Source organism: Littorina saxatilis, linkage group LG11 (genome assembly GCF_037325665.1).
Source record: "Littorina saxatilis isolate snail1 linkage group LG11, US_GU_Lsax_2.0, whole genome shotgun sequence".
NCBI lineage: Eukaryota > Metazoa > Mollusca > Gastropoda > Littorinimorpha > Littorinidae > Littorina > Littorina saxatilis.
The window spans coordinates 39,381,568-39,408,036 of record NC_090255.1 but is presented as its reverse complement, the minus strand read 5'-3'; the positions used below and the strand labels follow the sequence as shown (position 1 = coordinate 39,408,036).

Here is a 26,469-nt window from a genome sequence, read left to right as displayed (position 1 = left end):
GCTTTCACTTTCGATCGCTAGCTCTTCGAAAATGCATCACAAATCCCTTAGTTTCATTTCTATGGCTTAAAACTTCGCACAACGTGAGAAAATACCTTGAAGATACCGAGAACAACAACAATAGTACATGTAACTGCTTTAATTTGAGGTCGCGTGTGGTCAAGCGTGGTCGCAGAGTACTCAGTCAGATTGTGCTGACGGTGTGCACATGCGCGTTGCCTTGTACTTCCGCCGGATCAGTTACCGCAAGGTTTTTTTTAGCTGTTACTTTGTTCTCGGACGAACCTTTGCGATCTTTTTTTTATTTGACCAAATTGTTTTGTAAAAACCGTAAGATCTTTGGCTTACGCCGTAAGACTTGAAAAACATCAAAATTCCGTAAGAATTACGCGAAAAACGTAAGACTTGACAGGTATGTTAATGTGTGGTATTTTGCAAAATATATTATCATTTCTGCATTACAATAATATTGTGCCCTTTCAAATGCCCTTTCAATGTTCAAATACCCTGACCAGTTGAACCTCCACTGCTTAAAACACACACTGAAAATATTGCTCAACATTGTGTGGTATCTATGATTATCTCTATGTTTCAGTTGTGCACGAAGACATTCAAATACCCTGATCAGTTGAACCTCCACTGCTTAAAACACACACTGAAAATATTGCTCAACATTGTGTGGTATCTATGATTATCTCTCTGTTTCAGTTGTGCACGAAGACATTCAAATACCCTGATCAGTTGAACCGTCACCGCTTGGAACACACGCTGACAGAGAAGCAGAAGTGTTCATACTGCGACAAGCGTTTTGTGCGCACCTCCGAGATGCGTCAACACATTCGTCTCTTCCACTCGGGTGTCATCTACACGTGTCACGTGTGTCACGAGAGCTGTGCCCACAGGCACACCATCGTGCGTCACTACCGACGCAAACATCCCGAGATGGCTGACATGTTTGACAAGCAGCCCGACTTCCTGGAGACGCTGCAGAAACCTGTGGAGAAAGCTGTGAGTGTCTCTGTCTGTCTGTTGTCCTATCTTTCTGTCAGTCTGTGTTCCTGTCTGTCTGTCTGTCTGTCTGTCTGTCTGTCTGTCTGTCTGTCTGAGTTCAGCCACACACGTTAAAGGTCTTTGTCTACATTTTTATACCGAAATCGCCATTTGACCATTAAAATGCGGAGTCTATTATCTACAAATATCAACAATACACACCCTTTCGATCAGGAAAGACGAAGCCAGTGTAGCCGTTTGAAAATTCATTGTAGTATTCCAGGGTAGTACTCATAGTAGGATATCCTTATTTGGAAAATGCCAAGCGCAAAACTCCTCTCAAATCCCGTGCATTTCGTGCGTTTAAAAAAAAGCGTGGACAGCGCTCCAGTGTCAAACTGTTGCTGCACTTGTTTGGGCGTGGCTATAAGCATAGTGACATGAATTTGATTGGTCAGTATTTTTAGGCAAAGCACATGTTCTCAGCAAACAGAAAACAAAATATTGGAAGCGTGAGTCACGCTACCCAAAAATAAAATCTTTTTTTACATTTTTTTTTTCTATAACTTTTTTCCCCATGGTTCATTCATCATTTGACATAATTTTTTATCGAAATCTAACCTTAAGATTATTGAAAAAAAGCAAAAATGTAGACGACCACCTTGAAAGCCCATTTGTGTCTCATAGTCTGTCTTCCTCCCTCTTTGTCTGTGTTTCTGTCTGCTTTTTTGTTCTCTCTGTCTCTCTCTACCTCTTTCTCTCTCTCTCTCGTCTCCGAGAGTGTGTGTGTGTGTCTGTGACAGACTTCTTTTAGGCATTGGAGAAACCAGGTAGCATATTCTAGACTATCTGACTACTTGTCGTACGACAAGCGCCTCAGGGTTTGATAGCTCTCGGTCTGATCATTTTTGTCGTATTGCCGTATTCACAGGCATCGGACAGTCTCACCGATAGCTAGCGGGGGGGATTCCCACGTTTCTGGTCGCTATGCGCGTGTGCCAGACGCAGTTGCTGATAATGGTGTGACCACAGGACATCATTTTAGCTGTCATCATCCCAGATCTTTTTGGATTCCAATCAGTGTCATTTCCCAGTTCTGTGTTCTGCTGTCGTTTTGACTGACTTGACAAGTTGAGAAAAGCAATGACATTTTATTTTTGCGAAGCAACTGAATATGAAAAGAAAACAAAGCGTTCAGAAGTATGTTTGGGTCCTGCAAGAATTTATGAAGAACGATTTCTCCCTTGATAGAAAATGTAGATGTCTGCTTTTCGTCTGCTTTGAAGGTAGGGAGATTTTACATCTTGAAATGAATCGGACGCGTGAAACCGCAACGCGAGTATCACTTGCGAGACAAGAGGCAAGGCACCCATTCTGTTCACAAGCTGGATGTTGTCAGATATATATATACCTCATCCGTCAACTGCAAAATATCGTGCATGCGGAATCTGAATTTGTGCATGTATCCTGTCCCAAAAAATCGTATTTCCCGGCAACACTGCAGAATGAAGGCCGCCATTTTGAAGTCAGAGTTATCGTACTGATAACAGTGCTTATGGGTAGGGATAGGCACCTCTAACTTTATTGTATGACAGTGCCTTCGATAGCTCCTGTCGGTGGCTCATGAATTCCAGGGTAGGGAGGGTTATTGGAAGCTTTCTGTTTCTGGAACCGACAAAACCCCTATCGGAGGCTTCCTGATTATGGCCCCAGTTGGTAATGTGGTCTTGCGTATGTGTGTGTGTGTGTCACTGTGTGCGTATGTCACTGTGTGTGTGTGTGTGTGTGTGTGTGTGTGTGTGTGTGTGTGTGTGTGTGTGTGTGTGTGTGTGTGTGTGTGTGTGTGTGTGTGCATCACTGTGTGTGTCACTGTGTGTGTTTGTATGTGTGTGTTTGTGTTTGTGTCACTGTGTGTGTGTGTTTGTATGTGTGTGTTTGTGTTAATTTGTGTCACTGTGTGTATGTGTGTTTGTATGTGTGTGTTTGTGTTTGTGTCACTGTGTGTGTGTGTGTTTGTATGTTTGTGTCACTGTGTGTGTGTGTGTTTGTATGTTTGTGTTTGTGTCACTGTGTGTGTGTGTGTTTGTATGTGTGTGTTTGTGTTTGTGTCACTGTGTGTGTGTGTGTGTGTGTGTGTGTGTTTGTATGTGTGTGTTTGTGTTAATTTGTGTCACTGTGTGTATGTGTGTTTGTATGTGTATGTGTATGTGTGTGTTTGTGTTTGTGTCACTGTGTGTGTATGTGTGTTTGTATGTGTATGTGTATGTGTGTGTTTGTGTTTGTGTCACTGTGTGTGTGTTACTTGGAAGCCCCAAACACAACATTTAACCCCCATTCCTTTCTCTCGCCCAGACCTCCATACAAACCCAGCGCCTGCCCATCTCTCTGCCTTTCTCTCGCCCAGACCTCCATACAAACCCAGCGCCTGCCCATCTCTCTGCCTTTCTCTCGCCCAGACCTCCATACAAACCCAGCGCCTGCCCATCTCTCTGCCTTTCTCTCGCCCAGACCTCCATACAAACCCAGCGCCTGCCCATCTCTCTGCCTTTCTCTCGCCCAGACCTCCATACAAACCCAGCGCCTGCCCATCTCTCTGCCTTTCTCTCGCCCAGACCTCCATACACACCCAGCGCCTGCCCATCTCTCTGCCTTTCTCTCGCCCAGACCTCCATACAAACCCAGCGCCTGCCCATCTCTCTGCCTTTCTCTCGCCCAGACCTCCTCCATACACACCCAGCGCCTGCCCATCTCTCTGCCTTTCTCTCGCCCAGACCTCCATACAAACCCAGCGCCTGCCCATCTCTCTGCCTTTCTCTCGCCCAGACCTCCATACAAACCCAGCGCCTGCCCATCTCTCTGCCTTTCTCTCGCCCAGACCTCCATACAAACCCAGCGCCTGCCCATCTCTCTGCCTTTCTCTCGCCCAGACCTCCATACACACCCAGCGCCTGCCCATCTCTCTGCCTTTCTCTCACCCAGACCTCCATACACACCCAGCGCCTGCCCATCTCTCTGCCTTTCTCTCACCCAGACCTCCATACACACCCAGCGCCTGCCCATCTCTCTGCCTTTCTCTCACCCAGACCTCCATACACACCCAGCGCCTGCCCATCTCTCTGCCTTTCTCTCGCCCAGACCTCCATACAAACCCAGCGCCTGCCCATCTCTCTGCCTTTCTCTCGCCCAGACCTCCATACAAACCCAGCGCCTGCCCATCTCTCTGCCTTTCTCTCGCCCAGACCTCCATACAAACCCAGCGCCTGCCCATCTCTCTGCCTTTCTCTCGCCCAGACCTCCATACACACCCAGCGCCTGCCCATCTCTCTGCCTTTCTCTCGCCCAGACCTCCATACAAACCCAGCGCCTGCCCATCTCTCTGCCTTTCTCTCGCCCAGACCTCCATACAAACCCAGCGCCTGCCCATCTCTCTGCCTTTCTCTCGCCCAGACCTCCATACAAACCCAGCGCCTGCCCATCTCTCTGCCTTTCTCTCGCCCAGACCTCCATACACACCCAGCGCCTGCCCATCTCTCTGCCTTTCTCTCGCCCAGACCTCCATACAAACCCAGCGCCTGCCCATCTCTCTGCCTTTCTCTCGCCCAGACCTCCATACACACCCAGCGCCTGCCCATCTCTCTGCCTTTCTCTCGCCCAGACCTCCATACACACCCAGCGCCTGCCCATCTCTCTGCCTTTCTCTCGCCCAGACCTCCATACACACCCAGCGCCTGCCCATCTCTCTGCCTTTCTCTCACCCAGACCTCCATACACACCCAGCGCCTGCCCATCTCTCTGCCTTTCTCTCACCCAGACCTCCATACACACCCAGCGCCTGCCCATCTCTCTGCCTTTCTCTCACCCAGACCTCCATACACACCCAGCGCCTGCCCATCTCTCTGCCTTTCTCTCGCCCAGACCTCCATACACACCCAGCGCCTGCCCATCTCTCTGCCTTTCTCTCACCCAGACCTCCATACACACCCAGCGCCTGCCCATCTCTCTGCCTTTCTCTCGCCCAGACCTCCATACACACCCAGCGCCTGCCCATCTCTCTGCCTTTCTCTCGCCCAGACCTCCATACACACCCAGCGCCTGCCCATCTCTCTGCCTTTCTCTCGCCCAGACCTCCATACACACCCAGCGCCTGCCCATCTCTCTGCCTTTCTCTCGCCCAGACCTCCATACACACCCAGCGCCTGCCCATCTCTCTGCCTTTCTCTCGCCCAGACCTCCATACACACCCAGCGCCTGCCCATCTCTCTGCCTTTCTCTCGCCCAGACCTCCATACACACCCAGCGCCTGCCCATCTCTCTGCCTCTTTCCCTCTCCTCTCAGAAACCAGTTGGTCATGTGGTCTTGCATATGTGTGTGTGTGTCACTGTGTGTGTGTCACTGTGTGTGTGTCACTGTGTGTGTGTCACTGTGTGTGTGTCACTGTGTGTGTGTCACTGTGTGTGTGTTACAACATTTAACCCCATTCCTTTCTCTCACCCAGACCCCCCTACATCTCCAGCGCCTGCCCATCCAGTTGACGGCCCCGAGTCGAGAGGGCGAGATGAAGCCGAGGATTATCCGCGTGATGGCGGACGGGCAGGAGCAGGAGTACATCATCACGTCGGCCCCGGCAACCAGCGAGCAGGAGGTGGGACACATGGAGGTGGGGGAGGAGGTGATGTCCTACGCCACCATGACCAGCCAACAGATGCACGACGTCTTGCCTCAGGTAGGGGGAGCAGTAAGCCTGGTGGTGGTGGTTGTTGTTGATGTCCTACGCCACCATGACCAGCCAACAGATGCACGACGTCTTGCCGCAGGTAGGGGGAGCAGTTAGCCTGGTGGTTGTTGTTGTCCTACGCCACCATGACCAGCCAACAGATGCACGACGTCTTGCCTCAGGTAGGGGGAGCAGTTAGCCTGGTGGTGGTTGTTGTTGTTGTCCTACGCCACCATGACCAGCCAACAGATGCATGACGTCTTGCCGCAGGTAGGGGAGCAGTTAGCCTGGTGGTTGTTGTTGTTGTCCTACGCCACCATGACCAGCCAACAGATGCACGACGTCTTGCCGCAGGTAGGGGGAGCAGTTAGCCTGGTGGTTGTTGTTGTTGTTGTTGTCCTACGCCACCATGACCAGCCAACAGATGCACGACGTCTTGCCTCAGGTAGGGGGAGCAGTTAGCCTGGTGGTTGTTGTTGTTGTTGATGTCCTACGCCACCATGACCAGCCAACAGATGCACGACGTCTTGCCTCAGGTAGGGGAGCAGTTAGCCTGGTGGTTGTTGTTGTTGTCCTACGCCACCATGACCAGCCAACAGATGCACGACGTCTTGCCTCAGGTAGGGGGAGCAGTTAGCCTGGTGGTTGTTGTTGTTGTTGTTGTCCTACGCCACCATGACCAGCCAACAGATGCACGACGTCTTGCCGCAGGTAGGGGGGAGCAGTAAGCCTGGTGGTTGTTGGTGTTGGTGTTGTTGTCCTACGCCACCATGACCAGCCAACAGATGCACGACGTCTTGCCGCAGGTAGGGGGGAGCAGTTAGCCTGGTGGTTGTTGGTGTTGGTGTTGATGTCCTACGCCACCATGACCAGCCAACAGATGCACGATGTCTTGCCGCAGGTAGGGGGAGCAGTTAGCCTGGTGGTTGTTGGTGTTGGTGTTGATGTCCTACGCCACCATGACCAGCCAACAGATGCACGATGCCTTGCCGCAGGTAGGGGGGAGCAGTAAGCCTGGTGGTTGTTGGTGTTGGTGTTGTTGTCCTACGCCACCATGACCAGCCAACAGATGCACGTCTTGCCGCAGGTAGGGGGGAGCAGTAAGCCTGGTGGTTGTTGGTGTTGGTGTTGTTGTCCTACGCCACCATGACCAGCCAACAGATGCACGACGTCTTGCCGCAGGTAGGGGGGAGCAGTAAGCCTGGTGGTTGTTGGTGTTGGTGTTGTTGTCCTACGCCACCATGACCAGCCAACAGATGCACGATGTCTTGCCGCAGGTAGGGGGAGCAGTAAGCCTGGTGGTTGTTGGTGTTGGTGTTGTTGTCCTACGCCACCATGACCAGCCAACAGATGCACGACGTCTTGCCGCAGGTAGGGGGGAGCAGTAAGCCTGGTGGTTGTTGGTGTTGGTGTTGTTGTCCTACGCCACCATGACCAGCCAACAGATGCACGACGTCTTGCCTCAGGTAGGGGGAGCAGTAAGCCTGGTGGTTGTTGGTGTTGGTGTTGTTGTCCTACGCCACCATGACCAGCCAACAGATGCACGACGTCTTGCCGCAGGTAGGGGGAGCAGTTAGCCTGGTTGATGTTGTGGTGGTGGTGGTAGTGGTGTTGATGTTGAAATTGGTGTCATTATTGTTTGTTTTAGTTTTTTTGAACATTTGTCAAGTTTTGACCAACAAAATTCAGATTGACAGAGACAAGGGTGATGCTGAATGTGTGTGGGTGGGTGTTGTATCTGGCTTTTTGCAAAAGTTGAGGCCGCAATGTGGTGACCTCTCTTTTTAACTTAAACAATTTGATTAAAACTTTGGTCACACATTCACCTTGTGTGTGTGTGTGTGTGCAGGAGGCAGTTCAGGCTCTACAGGACATGTCGGGTGCTGTCTTTGAGACGGACGCTTCTGGCATGATACAGCAGACAGTGGAGGGGCCGGATGGTCAGCAGACCGTCATCATTCTGCAGGTGTGTGTGTGTGTGGTTGTATGCATCTTTTTGTCTTTGAGTTTGGGGGTGTGTGTGAGTGAGTTTTTGAGTGTGTATATATGTGTGTGTGTGTGTGTGTGAGTGAGTTTGTGAGTGTGTATGCACATGTGTGTGCACAGGAATCTGTATTGACACGTTGGGGGATTCAGGGGCCCTTTTGCTATACAAGTGTAGCAATACAGAATATATTTACAATCACAACTGACACGCGGTTACCGTTACATGCCCGTGGATGAAGTACACACACACCTGATCATGTGTGACAGGTCAAGACGAATACAATTTGCAACACTGTAATTATTCAGGCATGGGAATGGTCCGCGGATCCGCTATATTCAGCGGTTTTCGTGAGGAGTTTCAGCGGGGAAAAAAAATTCAGCGGGAAAAACAAAAATCCCTCAAAAATCGTATATGAGGGTTTTATTCTCAAACGGTCAGGTGTCTTCAAATGGCACAAGCCACTATCCGGAACTGACAGTTGACTTCAGCTTTTGTAGTCTTGGCTGTCCCACGTGATATGAAACAGACGTTCGCGCAACATCCGCTGCATGTGGTTTACTTGTCCGAGACAAAGACGCTTCTCTTGTGTTCGATTTGAAAGAAAACTTCATATCTTCGGTATCGAATATTGTACGACGCGGCCAGGATTATGACGAAAAAGGTGTGGTTAACCAGTGGAAATGGGATTGGGTTTCCAAAGAGGTTAAAGTTGGTGACAAGCAAGAGCGGATCGGTGAACACATACGAAAAGTCGACACGCCCGGTCAAGCAAGATGCACCCTTTGTGACAGAGAAATTGTGTACAGCAATCGTGGTTTCATTGCCCTCAGCGAGCATCTACTAACGAAAAGGTTTTTTTTAGTTTTTTTATCATTGTATTATTCATTCCCTTTGATTCAATACCTGGAATAAGAGAAAGTTAAAGATGAGCTGGATCCTATCACATGTTTCCTCGTGGGTTTGACAAATATGATTGAGAGTCAGAGCAGTCAGTGAATGATTGCAAGAAAGTCATAAAGTATGCACAATCCTTTGTTCAGAATTTTTAAAACTTAAAGTTGCAGCTAAAACACCTGCATATTTATGTGAAATTAAATGCTAAACTTTGTCCCAAATACCCCACAGATTGCGTAGATTTTGATCTTTAAAAACATTTTTTCCGGGGGAGTACCCCCGAACCCCCCTGTTTTGGGGTCCCTGTCCTGTTTTCAGCTGACTTTGTATTCAGCCATTCCCATGCCTGATTCTTCTTCTTCTTGCGTTTGCCGTTTCTTTATCTCTTTCATCTCTCTGTCTCTCTCTTCTTCTGTCCATGCCTGATTATTACCATACATTTCCGTCGGTACATGCACGAGTGGTGCGCGCACTATAGAGTTGGCTGCAACGGCCATCATAGACTAAGGGGTGAGCTTTTGCTGACAAAAACATGCTTTCACTACATATTAATTTCACTTAAGAATAGCAACATCAATGCTGTTGCGTTTTCAGCTTAGCAATTATAGGGCTCAACATTTTGTTACTCATAATCAATGCAACTTGTCTTCAACTCTTCAGCATTGAAGTTATCTTGTCAAAATATCAGGCCCCATTCAGATCCGGGAACCCATATGATTTTGCCGTATTTTGTATGCATGATTGTCTAAAATACAGTCAGTACGGTAAGTGAATAACAATACGATGAGAAAAATTACTGGACTACTTGTTTTCACAAGCGCATCCCGAAGCTGATTTGGTATTTGGACTGGGTGGCCGAGTGGTAACGCACTTGCGCTCGGAAGCGAGAGGTTGCGAGTTCGACCCTGGGTCGGGCCGCTATTTTCTCCCCCCTTTCCTAACCTAGATGGTGGGTTCAAGTGCTAGTCTTTCGGATGAGACGAAAAACCGAGGTTCCTTCGTGTACACTATATTGGGGTGTGCACGTTAAAGATCCCACGATTGACAAAAGGGTCTTTCCTGGCAAAATTGTATAGGCATAGATAAAAATGTCCATCAAATTCCCGTGTGACTTGGAATAAAGGCCGCGAAAGGTGAACATTCGCCTAACAGGCTTGAGGTTTGCTGGTCGATGTGAATGCGTGATATATTGTGTAAAAAATTCCATCTCACACGGCATAAAAGCGCTTTGAACTTCGGATAAGGCGCTATATAAATAAAGAGAATTATTATTATTATTTTGACACATGTTTTTGTCAGTAAACATTGAATGAAGCATTTGTTTTAAATGTATTGGTACCGGCACGGTTGGCCTAGTGGTAAGGCGTCCGCCCCGTGATCGGGAGGTCGTAGGTTCGAACCCCGTCCAGGTCATACCTAAGACTTTAAAATTGGCAATCTAGTGGCTGCTCCGCCTGGCGTCTGGCATTATGGGGTTAGTCCGGTGTCAGAATAATGTGACTGGGTGAGACATGTCAAGCCTGTGCTGCGACTTCTGTCTTGTGTGTGGCGCACATTATATGTCAAAGCAGTACCGCCCTGATATGGCCCTTCGTGGTCGGCTGGGCGTTAAGCAAACAAACAAACAAACAAACAAACAAAATGTATTGGTGAACTTGATCAACGCTGCGACAGACGCGTGTGAAGCATGTTTGAATCCATTCTGATCATCATCACTCCACGCTATCGCTTTAGTTCCTCTGATCCGAAGCTAAAATCCTACGCGAATCTATCAAAACAAGAATACAGAGTTATCTCCCATATGTTGTTCGCGAGCAGTGTTCGCGAGACGAAAATGATTGCAGATTGGCCGACTTCGACAGTGATCTCCGTTCTGTTCTTCACAGTTATGATAAAGACATCGTTCTAAGGTCAAAATAAGTCGAAATTTTGGGACTGCTGCCGGAAGGAGACCGTAATATATGGTCAAAAAATCGTCTGCTCCAGCGAGCGCCGAAACCAAACGGTTGATTATCACGTGACACTTTTGCCATATTTAGAGATGTTTGCACAGTAAATACAGCCGCGAAAAATAGCTCGCTTGAAACTGTCTTACATATCAATTCCTTTGTAATTTAAAAATTACACAACACCATGAAAAATCATTATCGACGATCGCGAATCTGCTTACATCCATAACACATTACGAAAAGATCTAAATATGTAAAAAAAAAAATAAAAAAAATCGATTTTCTCGCCAGACAAGGAAAACCAAGGCATCCTGTCAGGGACCTGAGTTCAGGATGGTTTGAATCATGTATGTAATTCAAATGCTGTGTGGAGTACGCTCTTTTTTCTGAAAATACACTTAAGTTTGTTTGAAAATACTCAGTGCAAAACAGGGGTTCCCAGGTCTGGTTGTCCCTATAGCTGGGGCCCTAATGCTGATAACACAATAGATGTTAACGAATGTGTGTGTGATGAAGACCTTGCTCCGTGCTGTGCCTACAGGTGGTGAACTATTGGTACACTGATAACACAATAGATGTTAACGAATGTGTGTGTGGTGAAGACCTTGCTTCGTGCTGTGCCTACAGGTGGTGAACCAGGACGAGATGGGCAACATGCAAGAGGTCACCCACGTGGACGGCCACCACATCTCCATCCAGGAGATCGACATGGAAACCAACGAGCTTGGCATGGAGGTGCCGGTGGAGGTTGCCACGGAGACGGCAGAGGGCGTGGAAACCCTGCACCTCCCGCCAGGCACCATAATAGAGAGCGGTGACATGGAGTCCGTCGTCATTGACAACGACCTTGTGGAGACCTCTGAGGATGGCACAGTCACCTTGGTTACCAGCAGTATCGACGGCAGCCTGGTGGTGAGCGGTGCCATGGAGACTGGGATCATTGCGACCAGCGCCATGGAAACTGTGGAAGTCATGGAAACGGACACTGAGTCAGCTGTTGTTGTTTGTGATGATGACAGCCAGCAAGAGGTCAAGTACATGTAGTGTGTGTGTGTGTGTGTGGGTGTCTGTGTGTGTGTGTGCGTGTGTGTGTGTCTGTGTGTGTGTCTGTGTGTGTGTGTGTGAGGTTGTGTCTGTGTGTGTGTGTCTGTGTGTGTGTCTGTGTGTGTGTGTGTGTGTGTGTGTGTGTGTGTGTGTGTGTGCACACGTGTTTGTGTGAGAAAGAGGAAGAGAGAGTTTGCCAATTGGTAATCATGGGAATTGGTTTTTGATTATGTTAAAATGAATGAAATGAATTGTAACTGAACGTTTATATGCACAATACTATTCCTTTGGACAAAAAATGGCAGCGGATAAGTCAAAGTATCCTAAACATTGACTACTAATTTGTTTAGGTTGGTAGAAAATAAAAACTCGGGCGACATATATGGAAGACATTCTGTGCCAAGCGGTGAAGTCGGTGTGTCCGAACGTTGACTCCTTGGCTTCCTTTGGATTTGCCTTGATGTTTTGTCTTGGCGTTGTGTTCATGACTCGAGTTGTCAGATTCACATGTACAGTGGGACCCCATTATAACGAAGACAGTCTTTAGCAGTGTGCAACTGAGCAGTGTTATCTCAATATCAGTCAATATGAGGCTTATATCGCGCATATTCCGTGGGTACAGTTCTAGGCGCTCTGCAATGATGCCGCGTGAGATGAAATTTTATACGGCCAGTAGATTGCAGCCATTTCGGCGCATATTTACCTTTCACGGCCTATTATTCCCTGTCACACGGGTATAGGTAGACAATTATTAACTGTGCCTAAGCAATTTTGCCAGGAGAGACCCTTTTGTCAATCGTGGGATCTTTAACGTGCACACCCCAATGTAGTATACACGGGGGGTGTTCGGACACCGAAGAGCGTCTGCACACAAAGTTGACTCTGAGAAATAAATTTCCGCCGAACGTGGGTTTGAACTCACGCTGACAGCGGCCAACTGAATACAAATCCAGCGCGCTACCAACTGAGCTATATCCCCGCCCCATCTGTTCATATATGTTACAGATAGTGAAGTATTTGCTTCTTTATTTAACACATTTTCATTTCTGATGCTTGAAAGTGTTTTCTGCCCGTATGTTGTTCAAACGTTTAATCATTACAAAACAAAACGTTACGGTCACTGATATTCGGCCCAGCGGTCTTTTAGGTGGACAGACAGACGAAGAATTATAATAAAGAAGATAAACTTTTCTGACAAATTGTCCAGAAGCTCGCTCGGAAGACACAAGCGAGACAATCAAGCTGTGTCGAAGATCAGTAAACGTTTCTTTTTTTTTTCTTTTTTTTTTTTTGGTCAAAAATAAGCGTTCCAACAACATACCTTTCTTGGGTTTTTTATGCTGAATTTTGGAGTGTTGGCAATCTATTTGATTTTGGATTTCTACCCATTTTATGACCTCAAAAATCCCAGAAAAACAGGTCTTAAAAAGGAGTCTAAGGGGGGGTAAGATAATTACCTCAAGGAAACAATTAAAAAAAGTGTGCGGTCTGAAGGGCAGGGATGTAGCTCAGTCGGTAGCGCTGGATTTGTATCCAGTTGGCCGCTGTCAGCGTGAGTTCGTCCCCACGTTCGACGAGAGATTTATTTCTCAGAGTCAACTTTGTGTGCAGACTCTCCTCGGTGTCCGAACACCCCCGTGTGTACACGCAAGCACAAGACCAAGTGCGCACGAAAAAGATCCTGTAATCCATGTCAGAGTTCGGTGGGTTATAGAAACACGAAAATACCCAGCATGCTTCCTCCGAAAATGGCGTATGGCTGCCTAAATGGCGGGGTAAAAAACGGTCATACACGTAAAATTCCACTTGTGCAAAAAACACGAGTGTACGTGGGAGGTTCAGCCCACGAACGCAGAAGAAGAAGAAAGAAGTGTGCGGTCTAACTTGTGTGTGTGTGGGGGGGGGGGGGGGGGGGGGGGGGGGGGGGGGGGGGGGGGGGGGGGGGGGGGGTGATAGTGCTTTAGTTATTGGATTCAGGTGTTTCATAGTTTGATTTGAACAGTTTTTGCACTATGTGTCACCTTATTTCCCTGTCTATTTGGGAAGGATACCAGTTTCCTGTCATCACATTCAATCTGTATGTGTTCCACATTGAAAGTACATATATATATGAGTTGATGACATATATTATGAATTGAGTGTTTATGCAAAATCTTCAAGAGCGTGGAGATTTAAAATTATATGTTCTTGAAAGCTGTTAACACTGTATTAGTAAGTCATGCCCTGAATTTACTGTTCAATAATCACCCCAGGTGTGAAAGTGTGTGTTCTTTCACTCTAAAGGTGAATGACTCTTGATGAGAATGTTAAATGTATTGGGATTTGTTTTTCTTGAAAAATGTTTGCAGTACACATTAAACTGATTCTTTGTGTATTTCTGTTTGCAAATGTGAGTGCATGTGTGTGTGTGTGTGTTTGTTTGCATGTGTGTGTGTGTTTGCATGTGTGTGTGTGTTTGCATGTGTGTGTGTGTGTTGTTTGTATGTGTGTGTGTGTGAGTGTTTGCATGTGTGTGTGTGTTTGCATGTGTGTGTGTGTGTGTGTTTGAGTGTGTGTGTGTGTGTGTGTGTGTGTGTGTTTGCATATGTGTGTGTATGTGTAATTTACATGATGACTACATTTGTAAAGTATGTAACACTGTTGCACTAACCTGATAGTTGTGGTGAAAAAACATTATACTTGACAGTTCTGAGCACAAAGCAATAAATAGAAATACAATGTCATTAAACAAATGAGAGCAAATTCAAAATAAACAACAAGTTAATCATTCAACCCCGTCATCACCATCATCAAGCTAACCGCTGAACTTTTTATTTCTTTATATTTTTTTGTTTTGGTTGGGGTGATGTGGGAAGCGGTGCCTTCTTCCGTCCAGTTGGCAAAATGTTCTCTCTTTGCACCTTCGGTTCTCTTCCTTTCTTTCTTTGTACCTTCGGTTCCCTTCCCTTCTTTCTTTGCACCTTCGGTTCCCTTCCCTTCTTTCTTTGTACCTTCGGTTCTCTTCCCTTCTTTCTTTGTACCTTCGGTTCCCTTCCCTTCTTTCTTTGTACCTTCGGTTCTCTTCCCTTCTTTCTTTGTACCTTCGGTTCCCTTCCCTTCTTTCTTTGTACCTTCGGTTCCCTTCCCTTCTTTCTTTGTACCTTCGGTTCCCTTCCCTTCTTTCTTTGTACCTTCGGTTCCCTTCTCTTCTTTCTTTGTACCTTCGGTTCCCTTCTCTTCTTTCTTTGTACATTCGGTTCCCTTCCCTTCTTTCTTTGTACCATCGGTTCCCGTCCCTTCTTTCTTTGTACCTTCGGTTCCCTTCCCTTCTTTCTTTGTACCTTCGGTTCCCTTCCCTTCTTTCTTTGTACCTTCGGTTCCCTTCCCTTCTTTCTTTGTACCTTCGGTTCCCTTCCCTTCTTTCTTTGTACCTTCGGTTCCCTTCCCTTCTCTCTTTGTACCTTCAGTTCCCTTCTCTTCTTTCTTTGTACCTTCGGTTCCCTTCCCTTCTTTCTTTGTACTTTCTTTGTACCTTCGGTTCCCTTCCCTTCTTTCTTTGTACTTTCTTTGTACCTTCGGTTCCCTTCCCTTCTCTCTTTGTACCTTCGGTTCCCTTCCCTTCTTTCTTTGCACCTTCGGTTCCCTTCCCTTCTTTCTTTGCACCTTCGGTTCCCTTCCCTTCTTTCTTTATACCTTCGGTTCCCTTCCCTCCTTTCTTTGTACCTTCGGTTCCCTTCCCTTCTTTCTTTATACCTTCGGTTCCCTTCCCCTCTTTCTTTGCAATAACTGTTGACTGGTTCGACCAAAGTGAGATAATTCACAAGTCGAATATGTTTTTCAGATGGAGCAAGTAATATGAGCTTTACGTGACATTGAAATATCATATGCCGTGACGTGTCTACGTAATTATTACCAAAATAGGCTACCACTTGTTTTAAATCAGAGGCAACATTCTCAATAATGTCTTGACAAACTGTATATCGGAACTCGCTCCAGACTATATCCAGACAGATCTGGAATATTGGATGGGGAGCTTGCCGGAGGAGACACCGCGTCAGAGACTATAGAGTATATCTGTATACTCTATAGTCTCTGACCGCGTTCACTAAACGGTGAGGTAACAGAGAGGTGAAGGGAAGTGTGGAGGAAAAGCGAGGAGCAGAATGAACTTACCCCTCTCTCTCTCTCTCTCTCTCTCTCTCTCTCTCTCTCCGGCTCTGGCTCTCTCTCTCTCCGGCTCTCTCTCTCTCTCTCGGTCTGTCTGTCTCTGTCACGACTCTACCTTTGTGTCTGTTTTTGTCTGTCTGTCTGTCAATTCACCTTTCTACCTTTATGTCCGTTCAGTCTGTCTTTTTCCGAGTCCATCTCAGTTGAACACGCGGCCAGTACTGTAATACTCTATAGTCTCTGCTGTAACTCAGTTACAGTAGGCCTACTGGCCGCGTGTTCAAGATGTTTCCGAGTCAAGCTCGCACGTTCGCGCACACACACACACACACATCCACACACACACACAGAGGCTAACTCACTCTCCGTCTGTCTCTGTCTCTGTCGTCTGAATTCACCGCTCTAACTTTATGTCCGTTTCTCTGTCTGTCTCTCAAGCACGCACGTTGACACACACACACACACACACACGCACGCACTGACGCACACACGCACACTCATTTGCGCGCGCGCGCGGTGGCCGACTCTCCCTTCTATCAGGGACATATATATAGGTCTATGCTTCTAGTCTCCACAAGTTTACTTTTGAGTCTCCCCCCCCCCCCCCCCCCCCACACACACACACACACACATCCAGCCACTCATTCCTCGTCCTTCCCATCCGTTTTTTAAAGTTTTTTTTTTTAGCCTGTCCCTCAACCCCCCCCCCCCCCCCCCCCCCAATACATTCTCCATCTTGACAATATTCATAAAAGTTCTGCTCGTCGCTGATGTCAGCACAAAGTTACACCCAGCACGGGTAAGCGTGACCAGCGTGCGTTGCGTGACCAGCGTGCGTTGCGTGCCGCACGTGAGTTCAACTGTTCAAAGTCTCTTTATTTGGCAGTTCAAGTTGTCTGGCGGTCATTGCAAGGAGAGACTGCTGTGCACGCAACACAACAGACTGCTAGTCCAGTGTGATTCTGCGACAAATTTGTACTGAATTCGTGTAGGCCCTACACCTTTATGATTGAGACTCGGCTAATTCTCGAATATTCTTCCAAGTCTCCAAGCAACACGTCGAGTCAATCTTAATGGCTTAAAACCGCAGGACTTTTAATATTAATTTTACGAGTCAATTTTCTTCCATTTCAAATCATTGGTTTCCATGCAGTTGTGTCGTCTGCACCCCGTGTCAATTGGCAAGACCTGAGGTAAGACGTGACGAAACTGATTTTATTTCCTTGGCTTTTGTAACACAGACCGTTGCTTTTCTGGTGCTTTTTGCGTCATTTTGAACGACACAGCCAAAGAAATTGATATTAAAGCTGTGGTCTATTTATGACTTTCCGGGGCTACGAGGTTGAAAAATAGATACTATCATGTACAGAATTCTGTACAGCAAACGCTACCCGAAACCCACCTATACGGCGTGTATGACCTTGAGAGCTTCAGTCAACGCTTGAATTTTGCAGGGATAACATCCGGTTTGCTCTCTCAAGACTGATATTTTATCTTCAAGAGAGATCAAGGGGAAAAAATAACGCCCTGGCGAAGATTCGAACTCTCGATCTTGAGACTTCGTGTCTTATGTCCTAACCACTAGGCTTCTGCGCCAATTGAGAAAAAGAAGGAAAAACATTGATATGAATTCATGTCATGTTATTCTTGAAGCAGCATGATTTATATCTCTATCCGCCCATTGTTCAGAAGTGAATACATGTATAACTATTTCTTAGATGTCTGGTTTCAACTGCACAGAGCTTTGGAGAGATTCAATTACTGTTCTTGTCATTTTCTTGCTTGTTGTAAATAGAGATATCGCAGCTATTTGCATGGCGCGAATGTCGTGTAGCATGACGGTGTAAACATGCACTGCAATTCCGTAAAACATGTTTGGAAATAAAGGCAAATTTTAATGTAAATTTGTACGTTTTTGCAACGCATGAATGGTAATTCAAGCGTAGAATGATATAAAATTATCATTTTTTTTATCTTTGACAACACTGGTGAAGTGGCCTAGCGGTTAAGACAACGGCCCCGACATTTCGAGGCCCCGAGGCCATGAGTTCGAATCCCTGCCAAGTCGTTTATTTTTTCTGCACGATCCTTCTTGACAATTATGCTCAGCTCTGCGAGAGCAAACCAGATGTTACCACTGCAAAATTCGAGCGTTGACTGAAGCTCTCAAGGTCATACACGCCGTATAGGTGGGGTTTCGGGTAGTGTTTGCTGTACAGAAATCTGTACATGATTTTGTCCCTATTTTTCAACCTCGTAGCCCCGGAAAGTCATAAATAGACCACAGCTTTAAGAGAAATATGTCTGTCGTTCAAAATGTTGTTTGTGAGTGAATTGTCTCGTTGGCGACTCGGGTCCCCCGTCTTCGTTCCTGTTTGTGTGCGTGTGGTTTTAATTTCCATTTACTTGATCATGAAATGTACACAAAATAATGCTACCGGATTGTGCGCTATGAATTTATAACGCTAAAGTTCAACATTTATGGATATGAAAACACCTGTTTGTTTTGTCCTCTCGTCGTTGGTTTTGTAGTTTGTACAGTGGAAACCACCTTTCTTCTTCTGCGTTCGTGGGCTGAAACTCCCACGTACACGTGTTTTTTGCACAAGTGGAATTTTACGTGCATGGCCGTTTTTTACCCCGCCATTTAGGCAGCCATACGCCGTTTTCGGAGGAAGCATGCTGGGTATTTTCGTGTTTCTATAACCCACCGAACTCTGACATGGATTACAGGATCTTTTTCGTGCGCACTTAGTCTTGTGCTTGCGTGTACACACGGGGGTGTTCGGACACCGAGGAGAGTCTGCACACAAAGTTGACTCTGAGAAATAAATCTCTCGCGGCCGAACGTGGGGACGAACTCACGCTGACAGCGGCCAACTGGATACAAATCCAGCGCGCTACTGACTGAGCTACATCCCCGCCCTGGACTGAAACCACCTTTCAAGACTGACCCTCCCTACCTGATTTTAAGAATCGCTCCTTCCGTTTAATGACCTTGCTTTTTCAGATTTGTAGAGACTTCCTTACTCCGTAACATATATCTATATGTTTTTGGAATCAGGAACCGACAAGGAATAAGATGAAAGTGTTTTTAAATTGATTTGGACAATTTAATTTTGATCATAATTTTTGTATTTTTAATTTTCAGAGCTTGTTTTTAATCCAAATATAACATATTTATGTTTTTGGAATCAGAAAATGATGAAGAATAAGAAACGTAAATTTGGATCGTTTTATAAATTATTATTTTTTTTACAATTTTCAGATTTTTAATGACCAAAGTCATTAATTGATTTTTAAGCCACCACGCTGAAATGCAATACCGAAGTCCGGGCTTCGTCGAAGACTACTTGACCAAAATGTCAACCAATTTGGTTGAAAAATGAGAGCGTGACAGTGCCGCCTCAACTGACTTTCACGAAAAGCCGGATATGACGTCATCAAAGACATTTATCGAAAAAAAGAAAAACGTTCGGGGGGATATCAATCCCAGGAACTCATGTAAAATTTCATAAAGATCGGTCCAGTAGTTTGGTCTGAATCGCTCTACACGCACGCACACACATACACACACACATACACACACACACACACACACACACACACACATACACCACGACCCTCGTCTCGATTCCCCCCTCTATGTTAAAACATTTAGTCAAAACTTGACTAAATGTAACAAGTCGCGTAAGGCGAAATTACTACATTTAGTCAAGCTGTCGAACTCACGGGATGAAACTGAACGCACTGTATTTTTCACCAAGACAGTACAGCTTCGTCAATCCCCGCGTGAAGGAAATCGCTCACCTCCCACGTGCAAAACGTAGTGATATTGACACGCCAGATTAGCGCGGTAGCGTATTGTGCTAAGCAGGAAAGCGCGCTTTTCTGTATTCTTGTTAACTTTCTGAGCTTGTGTTGAATACAACCTATCATATCCATGTTTTTGGAATCAGGAAATGATAAAGAATAAGATGAAATCATTTTTGGATCGATTTCTTAAATTTTAATCGTAAGATTAATTAATCTATTTTCGTTAATTGGGATCACATTTTAAGAGTAAACATGACATATGTATATATTTTTAGATTCAGAATGTGATGAAGAATACGATGCAATCAATTTTAAATCTGTTTGTGAAAAATCGATTTTAATGACAACTTTAATGAGCAAACTCATTAATTAATTTTTAAGCCTTCAAGCTGAAATGCAATACCAAAGTCTGGCCTTCGTCGAAGATTACTTGACCAAAATTTCAACCAATTTGGTTGAAAAATGAGAGCGTGACAGTGCCGCCTCAACTTTTCAAGAACTCAACTTTTCAGGAACAGCCGGATATGTCATCAAAGACATTTATCAAAAAACTAAAAAACATCTGGAGATACTATACTCAGGATCTCTCATGTCAAGTTTCATGATCGGTCCAGTAGTTTTCTCTGAATCGCTCTACACACAAACACACACACACACACACACACACACACACACACACACACACACACACACACACACACACACACACACACACACCACACCCTCGTCTCGATTCCCCCCTCTACGTTAAAACATTTAGTCAAAACTTGACAAAATGTAAAAAGTAAGAGGGAAGGACATACTGGTTTTTTAAAGGGGGGGGGGGGGGGGGGGGAGAAAGATTTTGCCGTTATCTTTTTGGGACAAGTAAGAGTGCTGACCGAGAGGAGATTGTAATGTGCATATATGTGACCCTCCACCACGGAATGAGTCGCATGTCATCTTTGCATGATTTTCATATTTTTACATTTTCATAGTTTTTTATGCTCTATCCAGTGGTGAAACCCGTTTTTAGTTATAAGCCTGTGATCACTAAGGTGACCCTCACGCTGTTACCAGACACTCCCCGGACTTATTAAGCCTAGAGCAGAACCGCGCGAGGTGACATGCGACTCATTTCGTTGTGGAGGGTCACATATGCGTCTTATATTCAATTGAACGAATATACTGATCCTAATATCAACATTTTGTTTTCAGATTTCTGTTCCACACTTGGCCGCTTGACAGGTTTTCCCAGAGTTAAAACAGCGCCGCAGCCACCGACACTCAACACCGCCTCCTTGTGGGGCTGTGAGAAACAGGTTTAGGGCAAGACAGGAATGCAACACTTCCATACGCCTGCGTACTTCCAACTGCTACATCTGCAAGTGGAGCATCTTTCTGCAAAACCATCCATCGCCCTAATACACTAGCATCACTTGGGCAACAGTTCTTAGCAGGTAATGAGACATTACTGAATAAAAAAAAAAACAATTCTCAAACTTTTTTGAAAATCGAGATGTACAAACATTCATGGCAGATAAGTTACGAACAGGTAATCGAAAATTCCTGATCAAATAGTTTTTCTTACGGATTTCTTAAATTTCTTTACCATTGATAAATGACTGTTTTTCTGATTTTCAAACCAACGATAATTTTGAATCCAAAGGGAAATAACTCTGGCCTCTGGTCTTGAACATTCCTAACTTTCAACCTTGCTCGGATCTGTGGTGTTCTGATCACCATTGTACTCGCTGAGGCGTTTTGTTTCTTCTGCCATTTCTTTTCTTTATTTCATATCGACCTTGAATGACCCTACGGGGTGAAAGGGTATAACACAATACAATCCTTTTATCAAATGTATATCAGCCTTGAATGACCCTACTGGGTTGAAAGGGTATAACACGATACAATCCTTTCATCAAAGCATATCGGCCTTGAATGACCCTACGGGGTTGAAAGGGTATAACACGATACAATCCTTTTATCTACTGTATATCAGCCTTGAATGACCCTACGGGGTTGAAAGGGTATAACACGATACAATCCTTTTATCAAAGCATATCAGCCTTGAATGACCCTACGGGGTTGAAAGGGTATAGCTCTTTCTCACTTCTAGTCAAGTACGAGTTATCTTTCCATGCTCTTCAACGAAGGAGAAACGCTGGGTTAGTTCCGGTATCTTCTACATCATGGCGTCTGCACTGAAAGAAAGCTCGCTCAGAGTGTGTGGTGGTGGAAAGCAGTACTGTGTCATTTGCCATAACTATCGTGGAAAAATTATTGAAGGAAGAGTTGTCAGGCTACATAAACTTCCAACAAACAAGCAACTGAAAAGAGCTTGGGAGCAGCGCCTACGTGTTACTCTTTCTTTTAGAAAATGACAAGATTTTGTGCAACTTGACAGAGTGACTTTCTCGTCTAGTTAATCAGATGGGTATTATTTGTTCATGTACATAAAAGTGTAAAAGAATGTTGTTGTACAACATACTTCCTTCAATCATTAGTGCATTTTGCTCTTGTCTGTGTGAAACAGTAACAGGCACATGAGCTGTAAGAAGGACTGCCGTGTCACAGTATGACTGTAGTCTCTAGTGTCACTATAAATCTCAGTCATTGACTCTGTGTATGTCACTCATTGATGCTTACATTCCCAATGCATGGAAGACAGAAATTATAAAACTAGTGTGCATGAAAACTGATGCTGGTTTGTACTCCAAATTTTTGTATCCAGTTAAAATATCAGGCATGAAAACTGAAGAAAAAAAAATATTGAAAACAAAATTCGAAGGCGCGTAGCGCCAAGTTTCGCAGGCGCGTAGCGCCAAGGTTCGCAGGCGTAAAGCGCCAAGACTTCTAGGGAGGTCCGGGGGCATGCCCCCCCCGGAATTTTTTTTTTTCAAGGGTGCAATTTGGTGCAATCTGGGGCTATCTGAGCCTTAAAATTGGATTCAAACATGGCCCCAAAACTATTTTACTATAACTATGACTAGGGGAAAAAAAAAAAAAAAATTTAAAAAAAAGTTTAAAAAAAAACAAATTAAAAAAAAAAAGGAAAAATACGGAAAATAAAAAAAATACGGTTTATTTTTTTCAAAAATACGGAAAATACGGATAATTTTTATGCCTGAATATGTCTGAGAAGTTGAACGCAAACCAACCAGGTGTGAGCGTGTGTTGTAAGGAGTGCACTATTTTGTAACGTGGGATTATGTACATGAAATTATAAATAGGGTTTGTGTGGTGTGTATCTATGCTTTTTATGTTTTTAAGGGAAAAATATTTATTACCTGTGTGTGATTACATTTTGTTTTTTATTCACAGTTGGCTGAAATATTTGCCGAGGAACGACAATGCAGTGTATTATATAATTATATATGTATTCAAAGAATAAAGACATGATGAATCTGAAGCTTGATGAATGACTTGTTTTACAGATAATCACACACACTTCAACAGACGCAGTTGATACAGTTTCGGTTTTATTTATCTAAAACATATACAAACAATAGCAGTTTAACAAAGTTGGTAAACAATGTAAAGTAAAACTGAAGTAACATTAAAGAGCCATGAACTGGTAATGTGAAACTGCTCTTAGGCTAATGTCAGATGGAGCTCGCAAAACACGAAACAAAAGCCGAACAAAAGCAAAACATGGTGCTTTTGTGTGTTTTGCTTTTGTTCGGCTTTTGTTTCGTGTTTTGCGAGCTCCGTCTGACATTAGCCTTAGACAACACGCACATCCAGTTAACAACAATAAATGCATGACTACCATTGCATCAAAAGGACTCACTGATTCACGCACAAATTCCGCGTGTGCTCAATAATTATTGATAACATTTAACACATAGGCTACAAGTTCGTGACACTGACAGTCGAAGTGGTCTGTCAAATGCTAACTTGAATCATTTGTTTCCACAGCATTATCGATAGCATCCTTGCCATCTTTTCGCAGATGAAACGTGCCTCTTGCTCTGCGCACTAATTCTTCTTTTTTTCCACTGACAAGTTGGCCATGTTTCCGAAGAAAATCTTTCAATTCTTTCACGTTCATGCGCTCGACTGCCGCCTCTATCTTAACCGGAACTTACCGAACCAAAGGGACGAAACTCGTGCACACCTCCGGCCTCGCTAGTGAGAAAGAGCTATAACACGATACAATCCTTTTATCTATTGTATATCAGCTTTGAATTACACCCCCCATGGATGGGATGAAAGGGGCATATGAGAATAGAAACTCAAAATATCATTATACTGTTCAAAAAAAGAAACGCATAGCTTGTAATATTTGGTTAATTTAGTTATATGGCTACAAGGATATCCACCAAACTGCAGAAAATGTTTATCTGGTCGTCGACCTTTCGTCCATTGCCACAAGTGAGCTCTGCACGTGACGCATGCGTTATCAGTGGCTACAATGTCAAAATTGCTCATTTGGCATGACCACTCGTCATGCTTCAGTGTAATCTCGTGAAACTCGGGGAATATTGAGCTCTCACCATGTCTTCCAAAACCCATAAAAGCGGATTGTTCGCCACAAAGAAATCAGACGACAATTCAGCGACGAAAGATGGCCCGATTGAGCAGAGAAGACCGCCAAATTGCATTGGGTCGTTTACAAGCAGGCCAAAGTCAAAGTGCAATCGCCAGGCACTTCCACGTGTCCCAGAGTACCATCAGTAGACTGTGGGTCAGGTTTCAAGCCACTGGCTCCGTTGCTGACTTGCCACGAGCGGGAAGACCAAGGGCGACAACTGCTGCTCACGACCGCTTCATACGGCTCTGCCACCTCCGGAATCGTTTCCTGTCGGCCTCATCTTCTGTCCAGGCTCTCCCCGGGCCACACCGATTATCGGACCAGACCGTGCGGAACCGCCTGCATGAAGCTGGTTTGAGAGCTCGCAGACCTCACAGAGGAGCTGTCCTCACCCGCCGCCATCGCCAGAACCGAGTGCAGTGGGGCAACCAGCACCTTCGCTGGACCGTCCGGAATCACTGGAGACACGTGTGGTTCAGCGACGAGTCCTACTTCCTGCTCCAGCGACATGATGGTCGGAGGAGGGTCTACCGGAGAGTAAACGAACGTTACGCGCCCAACTGTGTGGATGAGGCACCCGTTCATGGTGGTGGAGGCGTCATGGTGTGGGGGGCGATCAATACCGCTGGAAGGAGCACCCTGGTGCACGTCCAAGGGCGCATAACTGCCCAGCGATACGTGGAGGAAATTCTGCGCCCACACGCCCTTCCTCTTCTGGCTGACCAGGATGCCATATTCCAGCAGGACAACGCTCGCCCGCACACAGCACGACTCACCACCCAGTTCCTCACCGACCACCATGTCCAGGTGCTTCCCTGGCCATCCATGTCGCCAGACATGATCCCGATAGAACACCTCTGGGATGAATTGGACAGACGTGTGCGCAGGCGAGAAGAAGCGCCGGCAAATCACCGCGATCTATTGCAGGCACTTCAGGAGGAGTGGGACACCATCCCACAGCAAGATATCCGGCATCTGATCCAGTCCATGCCCAGAAGGTGCCGGGCAGTTGTTGCTGCTCAAGGCAGTCACACCCCCTACTGACTTGACAGCCTCGGCACCCAATCGTATTGATTGACTGATTGATTTGAAGATGCAAATGAACTGTGTGTGCATTCAACTGTGTCCATACCAAATTTCAAACAAATAATCTAAATATTGGATTTTCTGTTAATTTTTTCGAAAAATAAAACAAATTTGGCAAGTAGCAACTATGCGTTTCTTTTTTTGAACAGTATAGTTTTATGCACCAGTCTCTCCATCGTCTTACAAAGACAGCTGGTTAAGGCATGTGACAAATGGATTTGTACATAATTCAGTATTGGATGGTGTAAACAAATGTATACAGATTGGCTTGCCATACTTGAAGTATCACGACTGGACGGCGTGACCTATTTTTGTAAGGCGTATCTTCATTGGCTGCTGTGGCCAATGGGAGGAAAATAGGTTAGCCTTGTGGGGTGTGAAAGAGCAGAGCGTGCTTGGCAGTCGAGGAAGACAGACGTGTTTTGATGTCTCCGCGTTGGGCGATAACGCTGCTCACCCGCGAACACTGAAGTCGAACACCGAAAGACTAGTGTGGCGGACGAACCATGAGTGGTTCTAGGCTGTAAAGATACAGGTATTTATTGAATTGTATTTTGCTCAGTAATATTGACTGGTGAAATGACTGGGAGAGTCATGTTGTAAATTGGGCTGGAGAAGCGTGAGCCGCTGTGTCAGCCATTTTGAAAAGGAAGGTCGTATGTTCTTTTGGTAATGAAGTTACTTGTAAATGAGCTGGTGTAAATAATATATCCGCATAAGTTAGTGGACGGATAGTTGAACAGTATTGAGAAAGAATAGCAGTATTATTTCGTAGAAAAGTTTAGCTAAGAATTGAGACTTATGGTAGCCTAAACTTTTTACGCAGCACCCCGGTCAGAGTGAGGGATGGAACCACTTGACAGCGGGAGAGAGAGAGAGATGGGCATCCCCTCCTTGGCGCTACGAATTGATGTTTGAGAGCGCAGGGTTGTAGCAACGCTGGAGTACTGGGAACTGGGTGGAGCCGCACCCCATAGCCACCACGAGCGGTATTGCGTGGGTGGTATGGATCCCGGGTATGTACCCGTTAAGTTTGTGGAGTCACTGTACGTGTGAACTGCCACCGAAGAAACATGATCATAAGTTTGTGGAGTTACTGTACGTGTGAACTGCCACCGAAGAAACTTAATCATAAGATTGTGGAGTCACTGAAAGTGTGAACTGCCACCGAAGGAATTTAATCATAAGATTGTGGAGTCATTGAATGTGTGAACTGCCACCGAAGAACCATAATCAGCGAGAAGATTGTGTGAGACGTAGACGTCGTCAATTTAAGTATTACGCGACAAGTGATGTGCGTAACATGACACTGTGGTAAACAGGAAC

General features: G+C 45.5%; 1 protein-coding gene across 1 annotated transcript in view; it reads left to right on the top strand.

Moving 5' to 3' along the window:
* Positions 1-12,864, top strand: part of LOC138980434 (uncharacterized) — a 43,018-nt gene extending 30,154 nt beyond the window's left edge. Inside the window, exons 17-20 of the mRNA XM_070353313.1 lie at positions 709-1,008; positions 5,487-5,714; positions 7,555-7,671; positions 11,163-12,864. Coding sequence (XP_070209414.1) covers positions 709-1,008; positions 5,487-5,714; positions 7,555-7,671; positions 11,163-11,579 — 1,062 coding nt within the window. The 3' untranslated portion in view covers positions 11,580-12,864. The remainder of the gene's footprint in view (positions 1-708; positions 1,009-5,486; positions 5,715-7,554; positions 7,672-11,162) is intronic.
* The last annotated feature ends 13,605 nt before the right edge of the window (positions 12,865-26,469 follow it).